Source organism: Fonsecaea pedrosoi (assembly GCF_000835455.1).
Source record: "Fonsecaea pedrosoi CBS 271.37 unplaced genomic scaffold supercont1.6, whole genome shotgun sequence".
In the NCBI taxonomy this organism is placed as follows: Eukaryota; Fungi; Ascomycota; class Eurotiomycetes; order Chaetothyriales; family Herpotrichiellaceae; genus Fonsecaea; species Fonsecaea pedrosoi.
Window position 1 is genome coordinate 505,714 of NW_013550610.1, and position 16,479 is coordinate 522,192.

A 16,479-nucleotide genomic window follows, 5' to 3' on the forward strand; every position below is an offset into this window, starting at 1 on the left:
GTGCAATCACATTCTTCGATGTAGATATCCATGTCAATGACAGTCATTTGCACGTAAATCGGACCTTGCCGACTGGCAATTCCTACCCACATGACCGCTATTGATAGCACCACCTCATACGGGAAGTCTACAGAGCCGCTACCGTTTGACGGCAAACAGGCAACCACCGCTTAGATTGGCTACGCATCCGGCATATTGATATCAACATCATCCTGCGTGGGACAATCCCGGAGCACCTGCGTATCAACGTTCTTGAGAATCCTGGACCCTCTATCCCCTGATATCCGAAAGATATCGAGCCACAAGGGGAAATTGTGGTGTGGAACACGCCTCTTTCTCGCGTCAACCCCTAAAACCGGTAAGTGTGGGCGGTAGATAAGCAGCGATAAAGGGCTTGGATATCGCATTTTGACCTTTCCGGTTGCAGTATAATATCCCAGACTTGGCACGAGGCCAAGACAATTTGCAATGCAACCATATGGATGATCAGCAAAGCTCGTCGACGGCCCCAGTGATGGTGAATCCAAAATACCTCTTGACTCGATTCCACTAGCCTGGGACCACGACAAGGGCATGTCGTCTCCTGGTCCTTCCCAATCCGCGATGGGGAGCTCATATGGCCCGTGAAGAGCCCAGCCTTTGGCAGCTCATCACTTGTTTTCATCGCTTCGAGGTGGCTAAGAGACTAGGATCCCACGAGGTGAAGATCCTGGTCATATCGTGGAGATGCCCGCAATTGCCACTGCTCGAGTTCGCATCTGCGATTCGGTGGTCGAGATGGACGGCTATATCGTCTCTGGCTCTTATCTATGCTCGTCAATATAAGGAACGGGGCACCCCGCAGCGCCAAATCGATCTTCTTCAGCACGTACACGACTGCACGACGATGGACCACAAAGCGGACAACAAGGAAGTCCGAGAGGGAGAGGCGGTCGTCGTCTCCGAAGCGCCGCAAGAAGGCGATCTGTACGAAAGGCGACTGTCTGCAACAGAATGGGCCAAATACCGTCAGACCAAGAGAGGTCTTACACCCCGGTGAGTGTTTCGCCTGGAGTTTTCCGATGCTACAGGGGCAATTCAGTGCCTCTACCCTACCCTTCTTGGCTGCCACAGATTGCGAGTGCTGAGCTGATGGTACGATAGTCATGTTCAGTTGATGGGGCTCGGTGGGAGTATAGGGACGGCTCTGTTCGTGGGAATTGGCAGCAGTCTGAAGAATGCTGGTCCGCTCTCGCTGGTTCTGGGTTACCTATTCTGGGGTCTACTCTTCGTCTGGCCAGCCTATCTACTCGTGGGTGAAATGCTTGCATGGCTGCCTCTCCGAGGCACCATTTTCGAGCTGGGTGGTCGATACGTGGACCCTGCCCTGGGATTTGCCATGGGATGGACCTACTTCTTTGCCGGCGCAATGCTCGTATGCACTGAATACGCCTCCGTCGCGACCGTCATGACCTACTGGAACACCAGCGTGAACGCTGCGGTGTGGGTGACCATGGCGCTGGTGGTCTGTGTCTTTTTCAACCTCGTGGCCGTCAGGTAAGTCTTCTGGCGGAAAATGCTCGCTTTGGCCGTCCATGGGCTCTAATTGCTGCATTCACACACAGATGGTACGGCGAATCGGAATTCGTCATGGCCTCCACCAAGATCCTCCTACTGATGGGGTTGATCCTCCTCACCTTCATCACCATGGTTGGGGGAAATCCGAAACATGACGCCTATGGTTTCCGCTACTGGAAGCACGGCCTGGCCATGCACCCATATTACACCACTGGCACTACCGGACGCTTCCTCGGCTTCTGGAGCGTCGTTCGATATGCGGCCTTCACAGTGGCTGGACCAGACTTGATCGCTCTGGCGGCCGGCGAGATCCAGAACCCGCGAAGGACCATTCCCCGTGTCGCTCGTCTCGTCTTCTACCGGCTGGTGGGGTTCTACGTTGTGGGCGTCCTCTGCGTCGGGATCATCTGCTCGTCTCGAGATCCTCGGCTGATCAGCGCCATCAACGACGGGAAAGCCGGCTCGGCGGCTTCGCCGTGGGTGCTGGGGATTCAGAATCTGGGCATCACGGGCCTCCCCAGCTTCATCAACGCCCTGATTCTCCTGTCCGGCCTCTCGTGCGGCAACGCGTACCTCTACTCGACGAGCCGGACGCTCTACTCGCTCGCCCGGGACGGACACGCGCCCAAGTTCTTGATGAAGTGCACCAAATCGGGGATTCCGACGTACTGTGTCCTCGTGGTGACGGTCATCTCGCTGATCACGTACCTGGTGGCCTCCAACTCGGCGGTGACGGTGTTCTTCTGGTTCATCTCCATCTGCACCATTACCTTTGTGCTGACCTACACGTGCATGGTCTGGACCTACCTGGGCTGGTACCGTGCGCTCAAGGCCCAAGGAATCGACCGCAACACACTCCCCTACAAGGCGCCCTTTGCGCCTTACACGGCGTACATGGCCATCGTGGTCGGCTGCCTCATCATGCTGTTCATCGGCTTCGACTGCTTCGTGCCGTGGAGCACGCAGGGTTTCGTCACGAGCTACTTTGGACTCGCCTTTGGGGTCTTTACCTTTTTGCTCTGGAAGATTGTCAAGCGTACGAAGTGGGTGGACCCCAAGACGTGCGATATCTGGAGCGGCAAGGCCGAGATCGACGAGGAGTGCAGGATCTGGGAGGAAGGCGGGTTCAACGAGGTCGAGAAGGCGAGGTTGGCCCAGATGAACTTTGTGAGGAGGACGTGGGAGAAGATGTGGTGAGAGGGAGGCGGTCAGGCTCGATTTGGTTCTGTCTTTACACGGAGGGGGGCCCAGTAGCAATGTACCGACAACGACTGGTTATATCGTTTGCATATTCACCGCGTATCTGACAAAGTCCCTCGTACATATGTACCTGGTACGTACATGTGCACCAGTGGGTGGATGGACACCAGAATAATAAGTGCACAAGCATGTCCTGTAAACCACGTATCGCCACGTGCCAAGGTGCCAAGGTGCCACTAGGTCCATGCCTATGTAAGCACCGACGTACCTACCGAACAGCCAATCAACACGCCGCGGATGACCATCACCGGAATTAGGGCTGGAAGAGGAAAGTGCGGCGAGGGAAATATACCGAGGACCCCAAATAATCAACGATGTGCATGCGCACGCACACGCAGGTACACATGCAACACGCAAAGCGCAAGCCTGGAGGCACTCGGAAGTCGAAGCGATGTCGCTGAGGTAGGTATATGTCACGCACGGCACAGCACATCATGGGAAGGGACCAAGGACTTTTATGTCTCCCACCACTACCACAACTACTAGAAATCGGAACTGACAGCACAGACATCACTCCCCCTATCCTCTACCCTCCACGCCTCTTCCAGCCGAGTTCGATGAATCAATATGGATCAGGTGACCGTCCTCCTTCCACTTCCATACCTCCCTTCCGATCCGAAATGAGAGAATGGAGCATATGAGGGAACGAGTGGAAGAGCGAGAAACATGTCCATACCTGTCTGTCTGTAGTATGCAGTATACAGCCTGCTCGCCCGATGTTGCTATGAGGCCCTATGAGGCTGGCTTGGCTGCCTTTGTCGCATTTCTGATTTGTGTCATGTCACTCTCAAGTTCTCATCCTTCCCTGCGCCAGATGGACGGCAAGGGGTGGCACGAGACTAGCAATCCTCTTGCTCAAGATCCTGCTTATTTCTCCAACACTTGTCATCGGGTCGAGCGATCTGTATCCTCGCTATGCCATGTTTCTAGGCCGATGCTGAAGTTTCCAACATTGCGCTCCACGTGGAGCATGTTGTACAAAACAGCCTCACTCGATTGCTTTGCTCGGGACCCCAAATAAGGAACGGGCTGATTCTCTTTCCGGACTCAACCGGTGCCCATATATCCCCGGATCAAGAGTGGGCTGGCGCTTCTGGGAAGATCGTAGTGGCGCGAGTGCCCTCCATATCATGCTCTCTTCTTCATTCAACCCGGCTCAGTGGCATGCGTGTCCCAATCACTAGCCCAGATGAAGGTATTGCATCTCCACTGCGACCCTTTCTCCTGCTTTCCGCTGGGACCCAGTGGGCGCGCGCACATCCAGAAAGATCTTCCGCAATTAGCGCCGGGCTTCTTGGTCACCATGGTTTTGCATGGCTCGCCGTGGTCGCATTTCGGTGCCACAGGCTTTGAAAATAATTTGCCCCACGTCTGCTTGGCTGCGAAACTGGCAGCCTCTTCTTCGAGCGGCACAGCAGCTTTAAGTGTCTCCGGCTCTTGGGGCTCTTTTTCAACTTTTGCTTCAGCGACGGGTCCATCTACTTCACGAGCCTGAGCAACGGGTGGTTTGGCGGAAAAGAATCCTCTGAGACTCTGCTGGCCCTTGCCGTTGGACGTCGTTTGAGATGCCGTCTTGCCGCGTTTCACCGGCGTTGGTGGTTCGATTGTCCTTGCTGGCCTCTTCACGCTGATAGTTTTGGTGCTCGAAGAAACATTCAACGTTGTCTTTGACAGATCAGAGGAACTTGCCGCTTGAGAAAAGGTCGGAGCGTCGCCACCCGCCATAATTGCTGCCTCGGGTACATCAACAGCTGCACCATTGGTGTCCAAATCGCCAATATTGCTCTTTGACTTGAGGAGCGACGGCTTCCGGGTGAACATGTCCCGAATGCTTTGCCGCTTGTCGAACTCTTGTATCAGCTTGCCGGACATCGGAAGCAAGCATTTGGTGGTCCATTCCTGTTTGCGCTCACCATCTACGAACATGCCCGGTGGGTTGACCATGTCAAGTATATGTCGCTCGACTCCATCAACAACCACAGTGTCCTTCAATACCGCGTAGACTGGGCAGTGATCAGACCCCATTAGCCCTTCCTGTATGTTCGCATCACTGAACCAGTCTTTTATGTCATGGCTGCACACCACATAATCAATCCTTGAACCGTAGTTACCCGGTCGAGCATTGACTTTGGTCTCCCAACAAGTGTACATGCCTTTGCGACCCTCGTGGAAACCCCGGCAAAGATCCCACATGATCGGTGTTTCTCTTCCCTCCTCCCTCTCCCCATGGACTTTGCCGCCCACAAGCAACTGGTTGAACATCCTCCGTGCCGGGGTGGAGATCCATTGGACTGGGTCAATCCCGTTCTTTCGCATGTTCTCTTGTGCCGCTGCAGTGTCAATCTCTTCCCTGGATATGTTGAAGTCGCCTGCCCAGACCACTCTTTTGCCCATTTTCACCAGGTTGCGTATTCTTGCGTCGAGCACCCGAAGATAGCTCGTGCGATAGTGGGTTCGTGTCTCGTCTCGCTCGGCCGGACAGTAGGTACCAATGAGGACAAAGGCGGGAAATTCGAGTATGACACATCTTCCCTCGGAGTCGAGAGTGGCCGGGTCGTAGTCTGCCTCGGACAACTGTTCAGCGTTTGGGTATCCTCCAATCTGCTCCTCGTCGGGTAAGTCTCGAAAGCTGGTAGAGGTGTTCGGAGGGGTCAGGATACCGGTGATGCCTTCTTCGGCTCTCACAGGGGCGCATGTCGCATTACGCGTGTAAATGACCACGCCAGAGTATCCTGTGAACATTAGCGTAGTCCAAGCAATTTCCATGGGTTGCTGAGACCTTTCTTGTGCTTAGGGAGACTCCAGTAGTTATCCCAGCCAGGCACCAACACCATGTCGTCGCGGAGATCCTTTCTCTGAATTTTGGTTTCTTGGAAGATGACCACGTCCGCCTCCAGAATGTCAAACATGCCCTCAAACGTCCTCTTATCTCTCCATGGTTGATATCCAAATGGGTTGCGGATACCATTGACATTCCACGTCGTGATGCGAATCCCCATATCTGCAGGTTATTGAAGGCGGCGACGCCTCATCGTTGGAGCGGTGAAGGGTGCGCGAGGGAGAGGTCAGGACTCGAGTGAAAATGAGAGGTGCGGAGTTCGATATTGTCTAAAATGGCAGAGGCTTCGATGAGCGGGTGTCGCGCAGTGAGAGAATCGGAGGAGTGGTCGTACAGGTGATTTCGACCGCTTTCATCAGGGGAAAAGCACCCGTGGTGTGTGCTGGTGGTGATAGTGGCCACCTCGCCAACAGCGGAGCCGTATCAGTGATTGCAGTGGTGAAATAGGTGCGAGTTCCGAGGTACACGGCGCATAGGCATCACGCTCGCGGGATAGGTATCATCAATGCTTGTCACCGTCGTCGCGTTTCTCCCGACTGCGGTGTGGTGGTGGCGCTTGCTGCGCGGCGGCGGCGCTTGTTGCACCCTCTGACGTAATGAATCGCCAGGCGCAAGCAATTGAATCGAATTCATCATTCAAGTTTCCCGCATCTCAACTTCTTCCTGAAGCTGAAGAAAAGCCACAAGAGGAGAATTCCAGTCCCTCCTTTGCATCATTTTGCTTTTGTCCTACAGTCTGGCGTCGTACTTGTTGTTTGGGTGCTAAGATTGGACTTTTCAGTTCGCCGTCTGATACAACCTGATTTGCCCCGCCACAGTCTGGTGGCTGTGCCACATTTTCAACTTCGTGATTGTCCACGGTACTGGAGAAGCCTTGAGTTCTGTTGTCCTGTTTCTTCTTGGCCGTTTTTGCATCATCTCCGGCACAGGTTTTCATCCTCACCATATGTCCATTTCGTACAGATAAGGCTCTTTGTTAATCCCGGCCTGGGTAACGGCCAAGTCGTGCAAAGATGTTGGAAAGTCTCGTTGCCAATCTGCTCAATCGGTTCTTGGGCATGTACGTCAAGAACTTCGATCCCAAGCAACTCAATGTGGGCATCTGGTCGGGCGACGTCAAGCTGCGCAACCTTGCACTGCGAAGGGAGGCTCTCGACCAACTGCATCTGCCAATCAATGTGGTAGAAGGCCACTTGGGTGAATTAACCCTGTCAATACCGTGGTCCAATCTAAGAGGAAAGCCCGTCAAAGTCAACATTGAAGACGTCTTTCTGCTCGCGGCGCCCAAGGAGGAAGATGACTACGACCCCGAAGAGGAGGATAGGCGGGCGGTAGCTGTAAAGCTGGAAAAATTGGAGAGTGCCGAGCTTCTCAAGGAGCGCAACACCGAGGCCATGAGTCCGGAGGAACAACAAAAGAGCCAGAGCTTCACGCAGAGCTTTGTCACGGCCATCGTCGATAACCTTCAAGTCAGCATAAAAAATGTCCACATCCGATACGAAGACTCCATCGCAACGCCTGGCCACCCGTTCGCCGTGGGCTTCACACTAAAGGAAATGAGCGCCGTCTCAACTGATGCTGACTGGCAGCCTACATTCATCCAATCAACCTCTGGGACCACTCATAAATTGGCCGTTTTGAACTCCCTGGCTCTCTATTGGAATAGTGACGCGGATCTGTTTGGAACCGGCAAGGGTGGTGATGTTGGCGCCGAAGCTCAAGACATTGACAAGGATGAGCTGATACGTCGGTTCAGGGAGGAAATAGAAGATACGGGCCACTCACAATATTTGCTCAAACCTGTCAGCGGCCGGGCAGGGATTGAGATGGACAAGACAGGCAGGACAGACAGACCAAAGACCAAAGCGCGTCTGCTTTTCCAGGAGCTCGGATTCATCATTGACGATGAACAATATCGCGACGCGCTGATGCTTGTGGACCTGATGCACTACTTTGTTCGCCATCACGAGTACAAGAAAGACGCGCCAAAGGAGAGCCCAAAGGAGAATCCTCGAGCCTGGCTCAAATTCGCCGGCAATGCGGTTCTGACGAAGATTCACGAGCGGAACAGGAAGTGGACCTGGGAGTATTTCAAGGAACGCAGAGACACCCGACTAAAATACATTGACCTTTTCAAGAAAAAGAAGAAGGAAATAAAGCTCACCGAGCAAGAAACAAATGAATTGACCCAACTCGAGCACGATCTGAGCTACGAGGATCTACGATTCTGGCGGTCGCTTGCTCGTACCCAGCTACGAAAGGAGAATGTCGGCGTCAAGAAGCCAGCCCAAAAGCAAACTTGGTCGTCTTGGATCTGGGGCGCAAAAGCTGAACAGACCCCAGATGGTGATGAAGACTCTGGCATGACGGAAGAACAGCGCAAAGAGCTCTACAACGCCATTGACTGGGACGAGAAGAAAGCGATCGCCGAGAGTGTCGACCTCCCCCGAGAAAGCGTCAAGCTCCAAGTCGAATCAAGTCTCAGAACTGGCAGCTTCACCTTGAAACGAGACCCTCATGGGCAGGAGACCGAGGTCCTGAAATTGGTGTTTGACAATTTTAAGGCGAAGGCCCTTCAAAGACCTGACTCTTTCCTAGCTGAGTTGGCACTAGGAGGCTTTCGCGTGTACGACGGCACGACAGAAGGAACATTATTCCCACAGATTGTCAAGGTCAAAGGGGTCGATATTCAGCCCAAAGACGAGGTCAATCAAGATGACGCTGAAAGTTTGGACGACGAGGCGGAGGCCAAGGATGCAGCCACAGAGAAAGAGGACCAGGAAGAAGACAGCTTGTTCCACCTGGTGTTCGAAAACAACCCTCTCGATGAAAGCGCTGACACAAAAGTCGATCTGAAACTCAAGAGTCTCGAGTTCATCCACAATCCGAAGTTCGTGGTGGAGATCGTCAAGTTTTTTAAACCTCCAGAACGCCAGATGGAATCCATCGGCGCTCTACTCGAGACTGCAGGTGCAACAGTGGAAGAAATTCGCCAACAAACGCGCGCAGGCCTTGAATTTGCCTTGGAAGAGCACAAGACAATCAATGCAAATCTGGACATCCACGCCCCTATACTAATCATTCCCGAGAGCATCACGGAAAAGAGCACGCTCTGCATGATCCTCGATGCTGGCCATGTCAGCCTCAACAGCGAACTCGTTGACAAGGAGTCAATGCGGGACATCCACGCAAAGCAAAAGCAGAAGTATACCGAAGAGGACTACAGACAGCTTGAAGGCCTGATGTACGACAAATTCCACTTGAAACTCGAATCAACACAGGTTTTAATCGGCCCTGGCATCGAGGAGACGAGAGCGCAGCTGGAAGCAGAAGACGACTCGCAAAACATGCACATCATTGATCGCATAAATATGGCCTTTCTCCTAGAGAACTCAATCATACCGAAAGCCCCAGATATAACAAAGGTCCGCATTTCTGGCACGATGCCCGTTCTCCATGCCTCCATATCAGACAAGAAATACAAAAACCTCATGAGGCTGATTGAGGTTGCGGTTCCAAAATTCGACACTCCGAGCACGGGGGCAAATGGCAACGCCGTCGAGTTACAACCGCAGAAAAGTCTCGAAGATAAAGCATCGAAGAGGAAATCCGTGCAACTGCTCGAAGCAAAGGATATGCCGATCATTGAACACGATTCTGATTCAGAAGATGCTCCCGCGGATAAGCCACCTCCGAGCAAACCCGAAACACCTGCCAACATACATCAACGCAATTTTGAAATCAACTTCACAGTCGAAAGATTGCAGGCTTCATTGTACAAGGCAGACCCAGATGGCAAGAAACCAGACCAGTTGTTGGTAGAACTCGTGGCGGAGCACTTCTATTTTGACTTCTATCTTCGCCCGTACGATATGGTGGCGGAGGTGCTGCTGCGTTCGTTGAGTGTTGATGACCACATCGAAGAGGAGCCACTACCCGAGTTCAAGCAAATAATATCCTCCAAGGGTTTCAATGCAGAGGAGGGAAAGGACTTGCTTGACCTCAAGTTTGTAAAGGTCAATCCGGATTCACCCGAATTCCAATCTACCTACGAAGGTATCGCTACCAACCTCGATGTGGCTGTATCTACCATCAATGCCATTGTCACAAGACGGACACTCCTGACTCTGCTGGATTTTGTCCTTACCACGTTCGCGAGTCCCAGGGACCAACAATCGATACAAGAAGATGCAGACCAACTGGAAGAGAGAGTCGATGATTCTCAACAAGCAAAGCCTCAAGCAGACAAGATCAGAATCAAGGCCCAGTTAACCAGCATTGCGCTCATTCTGAACAACGACGGCGTCCGGCTTGCCACATTGTCCCTGAACTCTGGTGACGTTGGAATCTTCCTCGACGAAGGCACAATGCAGGTCAAGGCAAGACTCGGGAGCCTATCGTTAGTGGATGATATCAACCAGGGTGCGCCCGAAGATTCACCGTTGCGCCGGCTGATCGCCATTGAAGGAGACGATCTAGCGGATTTCAAATACCAGACCTTCAGCTCTGCCCGCAAGGACTACCCAGGGTATGATTCGGGAATCTATCTTCGGTCAGGTTCGATCAAAGTGAACTTTCTCGAGGAGCCTTTCCGGAAGATTATGGAGTTCGGGGTCAAGTTTGGGAAGATGCAAGCCATCTTCAACGCAGCCAGACAGGCGGCAGCAAACCAAGCCACGCAGGTACAGGAAAGCGCACAGAAGATGCACTTTGACGTCATTATCAAAACTCCAATCGTCGTTTTCCCCCGAGCCATGGTGGATGACCGACCTCGTGATCTCCTCACAGCCTATCTCGGCGAAATATATGCAAATAACAGATTTGTCGGTGTCCACGGCCAAAGGGGTGGCCCTCTCGTCAACAAGCTCGCGGCCGGCATCAGACACATCCGCCTGACCAGCGAATTCCACTACAGCGACGGCAGGTCCCAGGAGCTGGAAATGATTGACAAGGTCGATCTTGACTTCAAAATCCGTTACCTTGAACACCAGGCAGGCATCGAGAGACCGGATCTCGAAATTGATGGGTCCATGTCACCGATCAACCTGAGAGTTTCTCACACCCAACTCAAGTTCTTGCTGGAACTATCAAAAACGATTCCGGCAGCGTTTGCAACCGACGATGAAAGCGAGGAGGATATTGCCGAGGAACTGCCCTCTGCCACGACAGAAAGTGCAAAGGATGTCCAGCCCGAGACGACCACTTCCGAGTCTCTTACCAAGCCGTCATATCAGGGTCCTGAACTCGGAAATGGCGATGAAACGTGGACCAAATTGAACTTCGTATTCAAGGCCCCAATGATCGCCTTGGAACTGATCCTTGCGGATGAAGACGAGCCGATTGAAAACCTCGAAGCAGCAAGCCTGTCAAAATTTTCCATAAATGAGACAAATATCAAATTAAGGATGGTTAGCGACGGTGCTATGGAAGCAGAGCTCGTGGTCCACTCGTTCACCGTTCGCGACAGTCGCACGAAAGAAACAAATAAGTTCCGGAAGATAATGTCTTTGATCAACAACGATGTGCAGCAACAATTCATGGCGAGTCTATCGATTACGGGTGGAGAAGAACGCCACATGATCGTCATGCTTACCATTGATAGTCCCCGGATCATTGTCGCTTTGGACTACGTCTTTGCGCTTCAGGCATTTGCAAACACGGCGCTACAGTCCGACGAGCCGTCGCCGATTGCTGAAGTGGACGATTTGACTGAAAGCAGCGACGCAAGCCTCGAAGAAGGGCGAGGCCGAATAGAAAATGGCATCCAAGAACCTGTATCATCGGGCCAGCCAGCGATGACGGTGTCATTCCGACTCAACGTCGTGGATGCGCAGGTTATCCTCATCGCGAACCCCACCATATCCAATACTGAAGCCATCGTGCTTGGTACCAAGGAAGTACTCGTGTCAAAGCAAAACGCGCTGACGCTGCAGGTCAGTAAGGTGGGCATGTTTCTATGCAGGATGGACCGCTTCGAAACGAGCCGACTTCGGATTTTAGACGACTTCAGCATCCAGATGTCTATGGATAGCCGAAGTCAAGGGAATGACTCCTCGTTGACGACGATTCACATTGGTGTAGAGCCCCTGGTTCTCCGTCTATCCCTTCGTGACATTCTGCTGGCGATGCAGATTGTCAGCAAGGCTTCGTCTACAACTCCACAAATGAAGATGCAAGAAGACACAGAGCCAAAGAAACTTAAAGATGTCAAAGCATCCTCCAAAGCCCCTTCGACGAGGCGCAAGTCGATAGCAGGGCAGTCAACCGCAGCACAGAGGTCCAAGAGGTCAAAGTCGATCTCAAAGTCGGCCAAACCGGGATCACAACCCCAGTCTTCGAAGTCAGTAGTCTTGAGCCGGGAAGAGATGATTGCGCAGATCGAAGGCATGCGGATTATATTGATTGGAGACATGCACGAACTTCCCTTGTTGGATTGGAGTGTGAAGAAGTTTGATGTGGATGTTCGTGACTGGTCCAGTTCTTTGACAGCTGACACCAAGATCGATACTTTCATCAATGTATACAACTTCTCCAAGTCGGCGTGGGAGCCATTGATCGAGCCTTGGACACTAGGATTTCACATGTCCAAACAACTCCACCCCGAAGTGCTATCCATGGAGCTCTATTCGCACAAGAATATGGAATTGACGATGACGTCCGCCACCATCGCACTTGCATCCAAATCCTTCAACTTTCTCTCAACGGACGAAGACATTCTGTCGAAGCCGCGGGTGGCCGACGCGCCGTATCGAATCCGCAATTATACTGGGTTCGATCTGAGTGTCTGGGCGGACGAGAAGAGCGACAGTGCGGCTGCAGCCAAACTCTCCGACGGCGAAGAATATGCATGGCGTTTCGAAGACGCAACCTCGATGCGTGAGAGTCTTTCGCCAGAGGGTAATGCTGGCTTGGTGGGCGTCCGGCTCGAAGGCAGCGGGTTCGACAGCGTCGTCCGGATTCCTGTTATCCGCGAAGGAGAAACCCTGTACAACCTCAAGCCCAGGAAGGACGGTGTCCAGCACCGGATGCTCGTCGAGGTTCGACTGGGTTCTGACAATGTCAAATACATCACTTTCCGCTCGCCTCTCCTCGTGGAAAACAAGACTCAGATACCCATCGAGGTTGGCGTCTACAGTCCAGACGAAGGCCATCTGCTCAAAATAGAGAAAATCCCCCCCGGAGAAGGCAAACCTGCGCCTGTTGGAGCAGCATTTGTCCATTCATTGGTCATACGCCCGGACCAGGGATTTGGTTATGGCTGGTCGAATGAACGGCTGTTCTGGAAAGACCTTCTGAAAAGGCAGACCAGGGCCCTCACTTGCGAGTCGGAAGGCAGAGACGAGTCACCACCTTTCTTTTTCCAGATGCATGCATCGTACGACGACAAAGACCCAATCACAAAAGTCTATCCTTACATGAGAATTCAAGTCTCGGCGCCAGTCGAGATACAGAACCTGCTACCATACGACTTCAAGTACCGCATCTATGACAAGAATACGAAAAAGGACTGGACGAACTTTCTACGTAAGGGTGGCGTGAGCCCGGTGCATGTCGTGGAACTATCTCACCTTCTCTTACTGAGCGTTCAGGTGGAGGATGCACCGTTCAAACAGAGTGACTTTGCAATCATCAATAGCGACACCCAAGAGGGGTTCCGTCGAGAGAAAGTGCTGCAGCTGAAGGATGAGAAAGGGGCTCAATTGCGATTGAAGCTTCACTACACCAACATCAAAGACAGCGGAGGAGCCTTCAGAGTCTCGGTTTACAGTCCCTACGTCCTTTTGAACAAGACTGGGCTTGACATGAGCGTTCAGAGCAAAGCATTCTTCGGGTCTTCCTCAAAGGCTTCGTCGCCTCAGGGAGCGCGGACAAGCTCTGGAGAAGGAACAGCTCTGCCGATGTTGTATTCGTACGGTACCGATGACCGCAAGAATCGTTCTCTTCTCAAGATCGGCGATTCTATGTGGAGCAAGCCACAGAGCTTCGACGCAATTGGAAGTTCGTACGAGGTCGTCTTGCCCGCTGCCTCTGGAAAGTCTGAGATGCATGTCGGAGTGTCCGTGGCAGAAGGTGAAGGCAAGTACAGCTTGACGAAAGTTGTAACCATGGCACCACGCTTCGTGCTGAAGAATAAGATCGGGGAAGACATTGAACTGCGAGAACCTGGTTCGTCCGAGGTCTGGAAAATGAAGAACAATGATCTCTTACCCGTGTACTTTATGCGGCAGTCGCCCGAGAAACAGCTTTGTCTGTGCTTCCCAGGAGTCAACAACCAGTGGTCATCCCCGTTCAACATGGCCAATGTCGGCATGACCCATGTTAAACTCGCCAAACATGGCCAGAGACAGCGGCTTGTCCGCGTCGAGATCATTCTGGAGGATGCTACCTTGTTCTTGCACTTCAGCATTGAGACAAAGCACTGGCCCTTCTCCATGAGAAACGAGAGTGACACGGAATTCTTGTTCTTCCAAGCCAACCCCAACCTGGGTGAGGACGAGGAAGAAGACAAAGGAAGTGGCTGGAAGCCCATTCGCTACCGGCTCCCTCCGCGAAGCATCATGCCGTATGCCTGGGATTATCCCGCTTCCAAAAACAAGGAGCTCGTCCTTACCGCTAGGGGACGGGAGAGGTACGTCAAGTTGGCGGAAATCGGCAACTTGATCCCAATCAAGCTGCCACCGGATGACCGTGGTGGACTCATGAAGGTGATCGACGTCAATATCGTTGCCGACGGACCGACACAGACACTGGTGTTGTCGAACTACAAACCGTCCAGGTCGCTGTACCGGCAGAAGACAGGTATGACGAGCGCGTCGCAGACAAGCCTCAACCAAGGATTCGAAGTCAAACAAATCGAATCGGAGGTCAACTTCAAGGCCGAGCTACGACTGGCTGGGATTGGGATTTCGCTCGTCAACAGCAAGTTGAAGGAACTCATGTACATCACCTTCCGGGAGATGGAGCTCAAGTATGGAGATTCGAAGCTCTACCAAACATTGAATTTCACCGTGAAATGGATACAGATCGACAACCAACTCTATGGCGGCATCTTCCCAATCTTACTGTACCCGAGTGTGGTGCCCAAAACCGGCAAAGAGATGGAGGCGCATCCCATTTTCCACACGATGGTCACAAGGGTCAAGGATGATTCATACGGTGTGCTCTATATCAAATATGCCACACTGCTTCTGCAGCAGATCACGGTTGAGCTTGATGAGGACTTTATCTTTGCAATGCTCGACTTTATGAAAGTACCCGGTGCGTCATGGTCAGAGGAAAAAGAAGGAAAACTGTGCGACGAGAGCCTGGACGTGCCTGAACCCACACGAGAAGAACAGGGTCAAGACGTCTATTTCGAGCTGCTGCACCTGCAACCCATCCAGCTCGATCTCTCCTTTGTCCGAACAGAGCGCATCAATGCCGAGGATACATTTGTCAACAGTCCGCTGATGTTTTTCGTCAATGTCATGACCATGTCGATAGGAAACGTCAACGACGCGCCCATTCGGCTGAATGCTTTGATGCTCGAAAATGCGAGGATATCTGTCCCAGCGCTGATGGCCAACATTCAAAACCACTACACGCAGGAAGTGCTCCGTCAAGTCCACATTATTCTCGGATCGGCCGACTTCCTCGGCAACCCCGTGGGGCTGTTCAACAACATCAGCTCTGGTGTCGCCGACATCTTCTACGAGCCGTACCAAGGTCTGGTGATGACCGACAGGCCGCAGGAGCTCGGGATCGGCATCGCCAAAGGAGCCAGCAGTTTTGTGAAGAAGTCGGTCTTTGGCTTCAGCGACAGCATGGCCAAGTTCAGCGGTTCCATTTCCAAAGGTCTGGCAGCTGCCACCATGGACAAGGAGTTCCAAGACCAGAGGCGAATGTCAAAGAGCCGGAATCGACCCAAACATGCCCTGTACGGTGTCACTGCTGGAGGCAACGCTTTTGCCGCAAGCATGGCAAGTGGTATCGGAGGCCTGGCCCGACATCCGTTGGAGGGAGCAGAAAAGGAGGGTGCTCTGGGCTTTGTCAAAGGCGTTGGGAAGGGGTTCCTGGGTCTGGCCACGAAGCCCGCCATTGGCGCCTTCGATCTCGCCTCGAACGTGGCCGAAGGAGTCCGCAATACGACGACGGTTTTCGATTCCGAGGGCCTGGACCGTGTTCGTCTGACGCGGTTTATCGGCATGGATGGGATTGTGCGGCCATATTCCCAACGTGAAGCCCTGGGACAGTTCTGGCTAAAGACCTGCGACGATGGTCGGTATTTCAACGAAGAATACATTGCCCACTTGGAGCTCGAGGGTGGCGACATGATGGTGATGATCACCTATGATCGCATCTTGATGATTCGGACCAAGAAGTTGCGTATGGAGTGGGATATCAAACTGACGGACGTGCAAACCATCAGTAAGGAACGGACGGGGATGAGTATTGGATTGAAAGGAGGAGCCAACGGGCCATTCATCCCTGTGGCGGATGAGGGCAGCAGGAATTGGCTATACAAACAAATTGCTATTGGTAAGTGGTCCTTGACACGGGAAAGGATCAAGAGATGCTAACAACGGTGGTGCTAGCTGTGAACGCGTTCAACGACAAATATAACGCCAAAGGATGAGAGACGCGCCGCAACGACATCAACAATGACCATCTCTTACGACTGTGATGTGAGCCAGACTTGTGCATCTTTTGGGCGGCCAGTTTATGTTGTTGCGCGCATTCCTTGTACAATCCTCCCCGGGTAACAGATATCCATATGAAGCCTTGTTGGAACACATGTTTTTGACTTGCATGAAAAATAGGGGACCCCTTTGTATCGCGTTCAG

The 16,479-nt window shown here is 52.6% G+C and overlaps 3 protein-coding genes across 3 annotated transcripts; 2 read left to right on the forward strand and 1 right to left on the reverse strand.

The window, feature by feature from the left end:
* Window positions 1–886: 886 nt before the first annotated feature.
* On the forward strand, window positions 887–2,754 carry Z517_09148 (uncharacterized protein; the record flags this gene model as incomplete). The annotated part of the gene is made up of 3 exons (XM_013425058.1): window positions 887–1,035; window positions 1,144–1,536; window positions 1,605–2,754. 3 exons carry the CDS (start codon window positions 887–889, stop codon window positions 2,752–2,754), a joined length of 1,692 nt encoding a protein of 563 aa, XP_013280512.1.
* A 1,209-nt stretch (window positions 2,755–3,963) lies between these two features.
* On the reverse strand, window positions 3,964–5,816 carry Z517_09149 (exodeoxyribonuclease III; the record flags this gene model as incomplete). Its single annotated transcript, XM_013425059.1, has 2 exons — window positions 3,964–5,549; window positions 5,597–5,816. The coding sequence occupies 2 exons, from the start codon at window positions 5,814–5,816 to the stop codon at window positions 3,964–3,966; spliced, it is 1,806 nt and encodes a 601-aa protein (XP_013280513.1).
* Window positions 5,817–6,669: 853 nt separating this feature from the next.
* On the forward strand, window positions 6,670–16,215 carry Z517_09150 (uncharacterized protein; the record flags this gene model as incomplete). Its single annotated transcript, XM_013425060.1, has 1 exon — window positions 6,670–16,215. One exon carries the CDS (start codon window positions 6,670–6,672, stop codon window positions 16,213–16,215), a length of 9,546 nt encoding a protein of 3,181 aa, XP_013280514.1.
* Window positions 16,216–16,479: the final 264 nt, after the last annotated feature.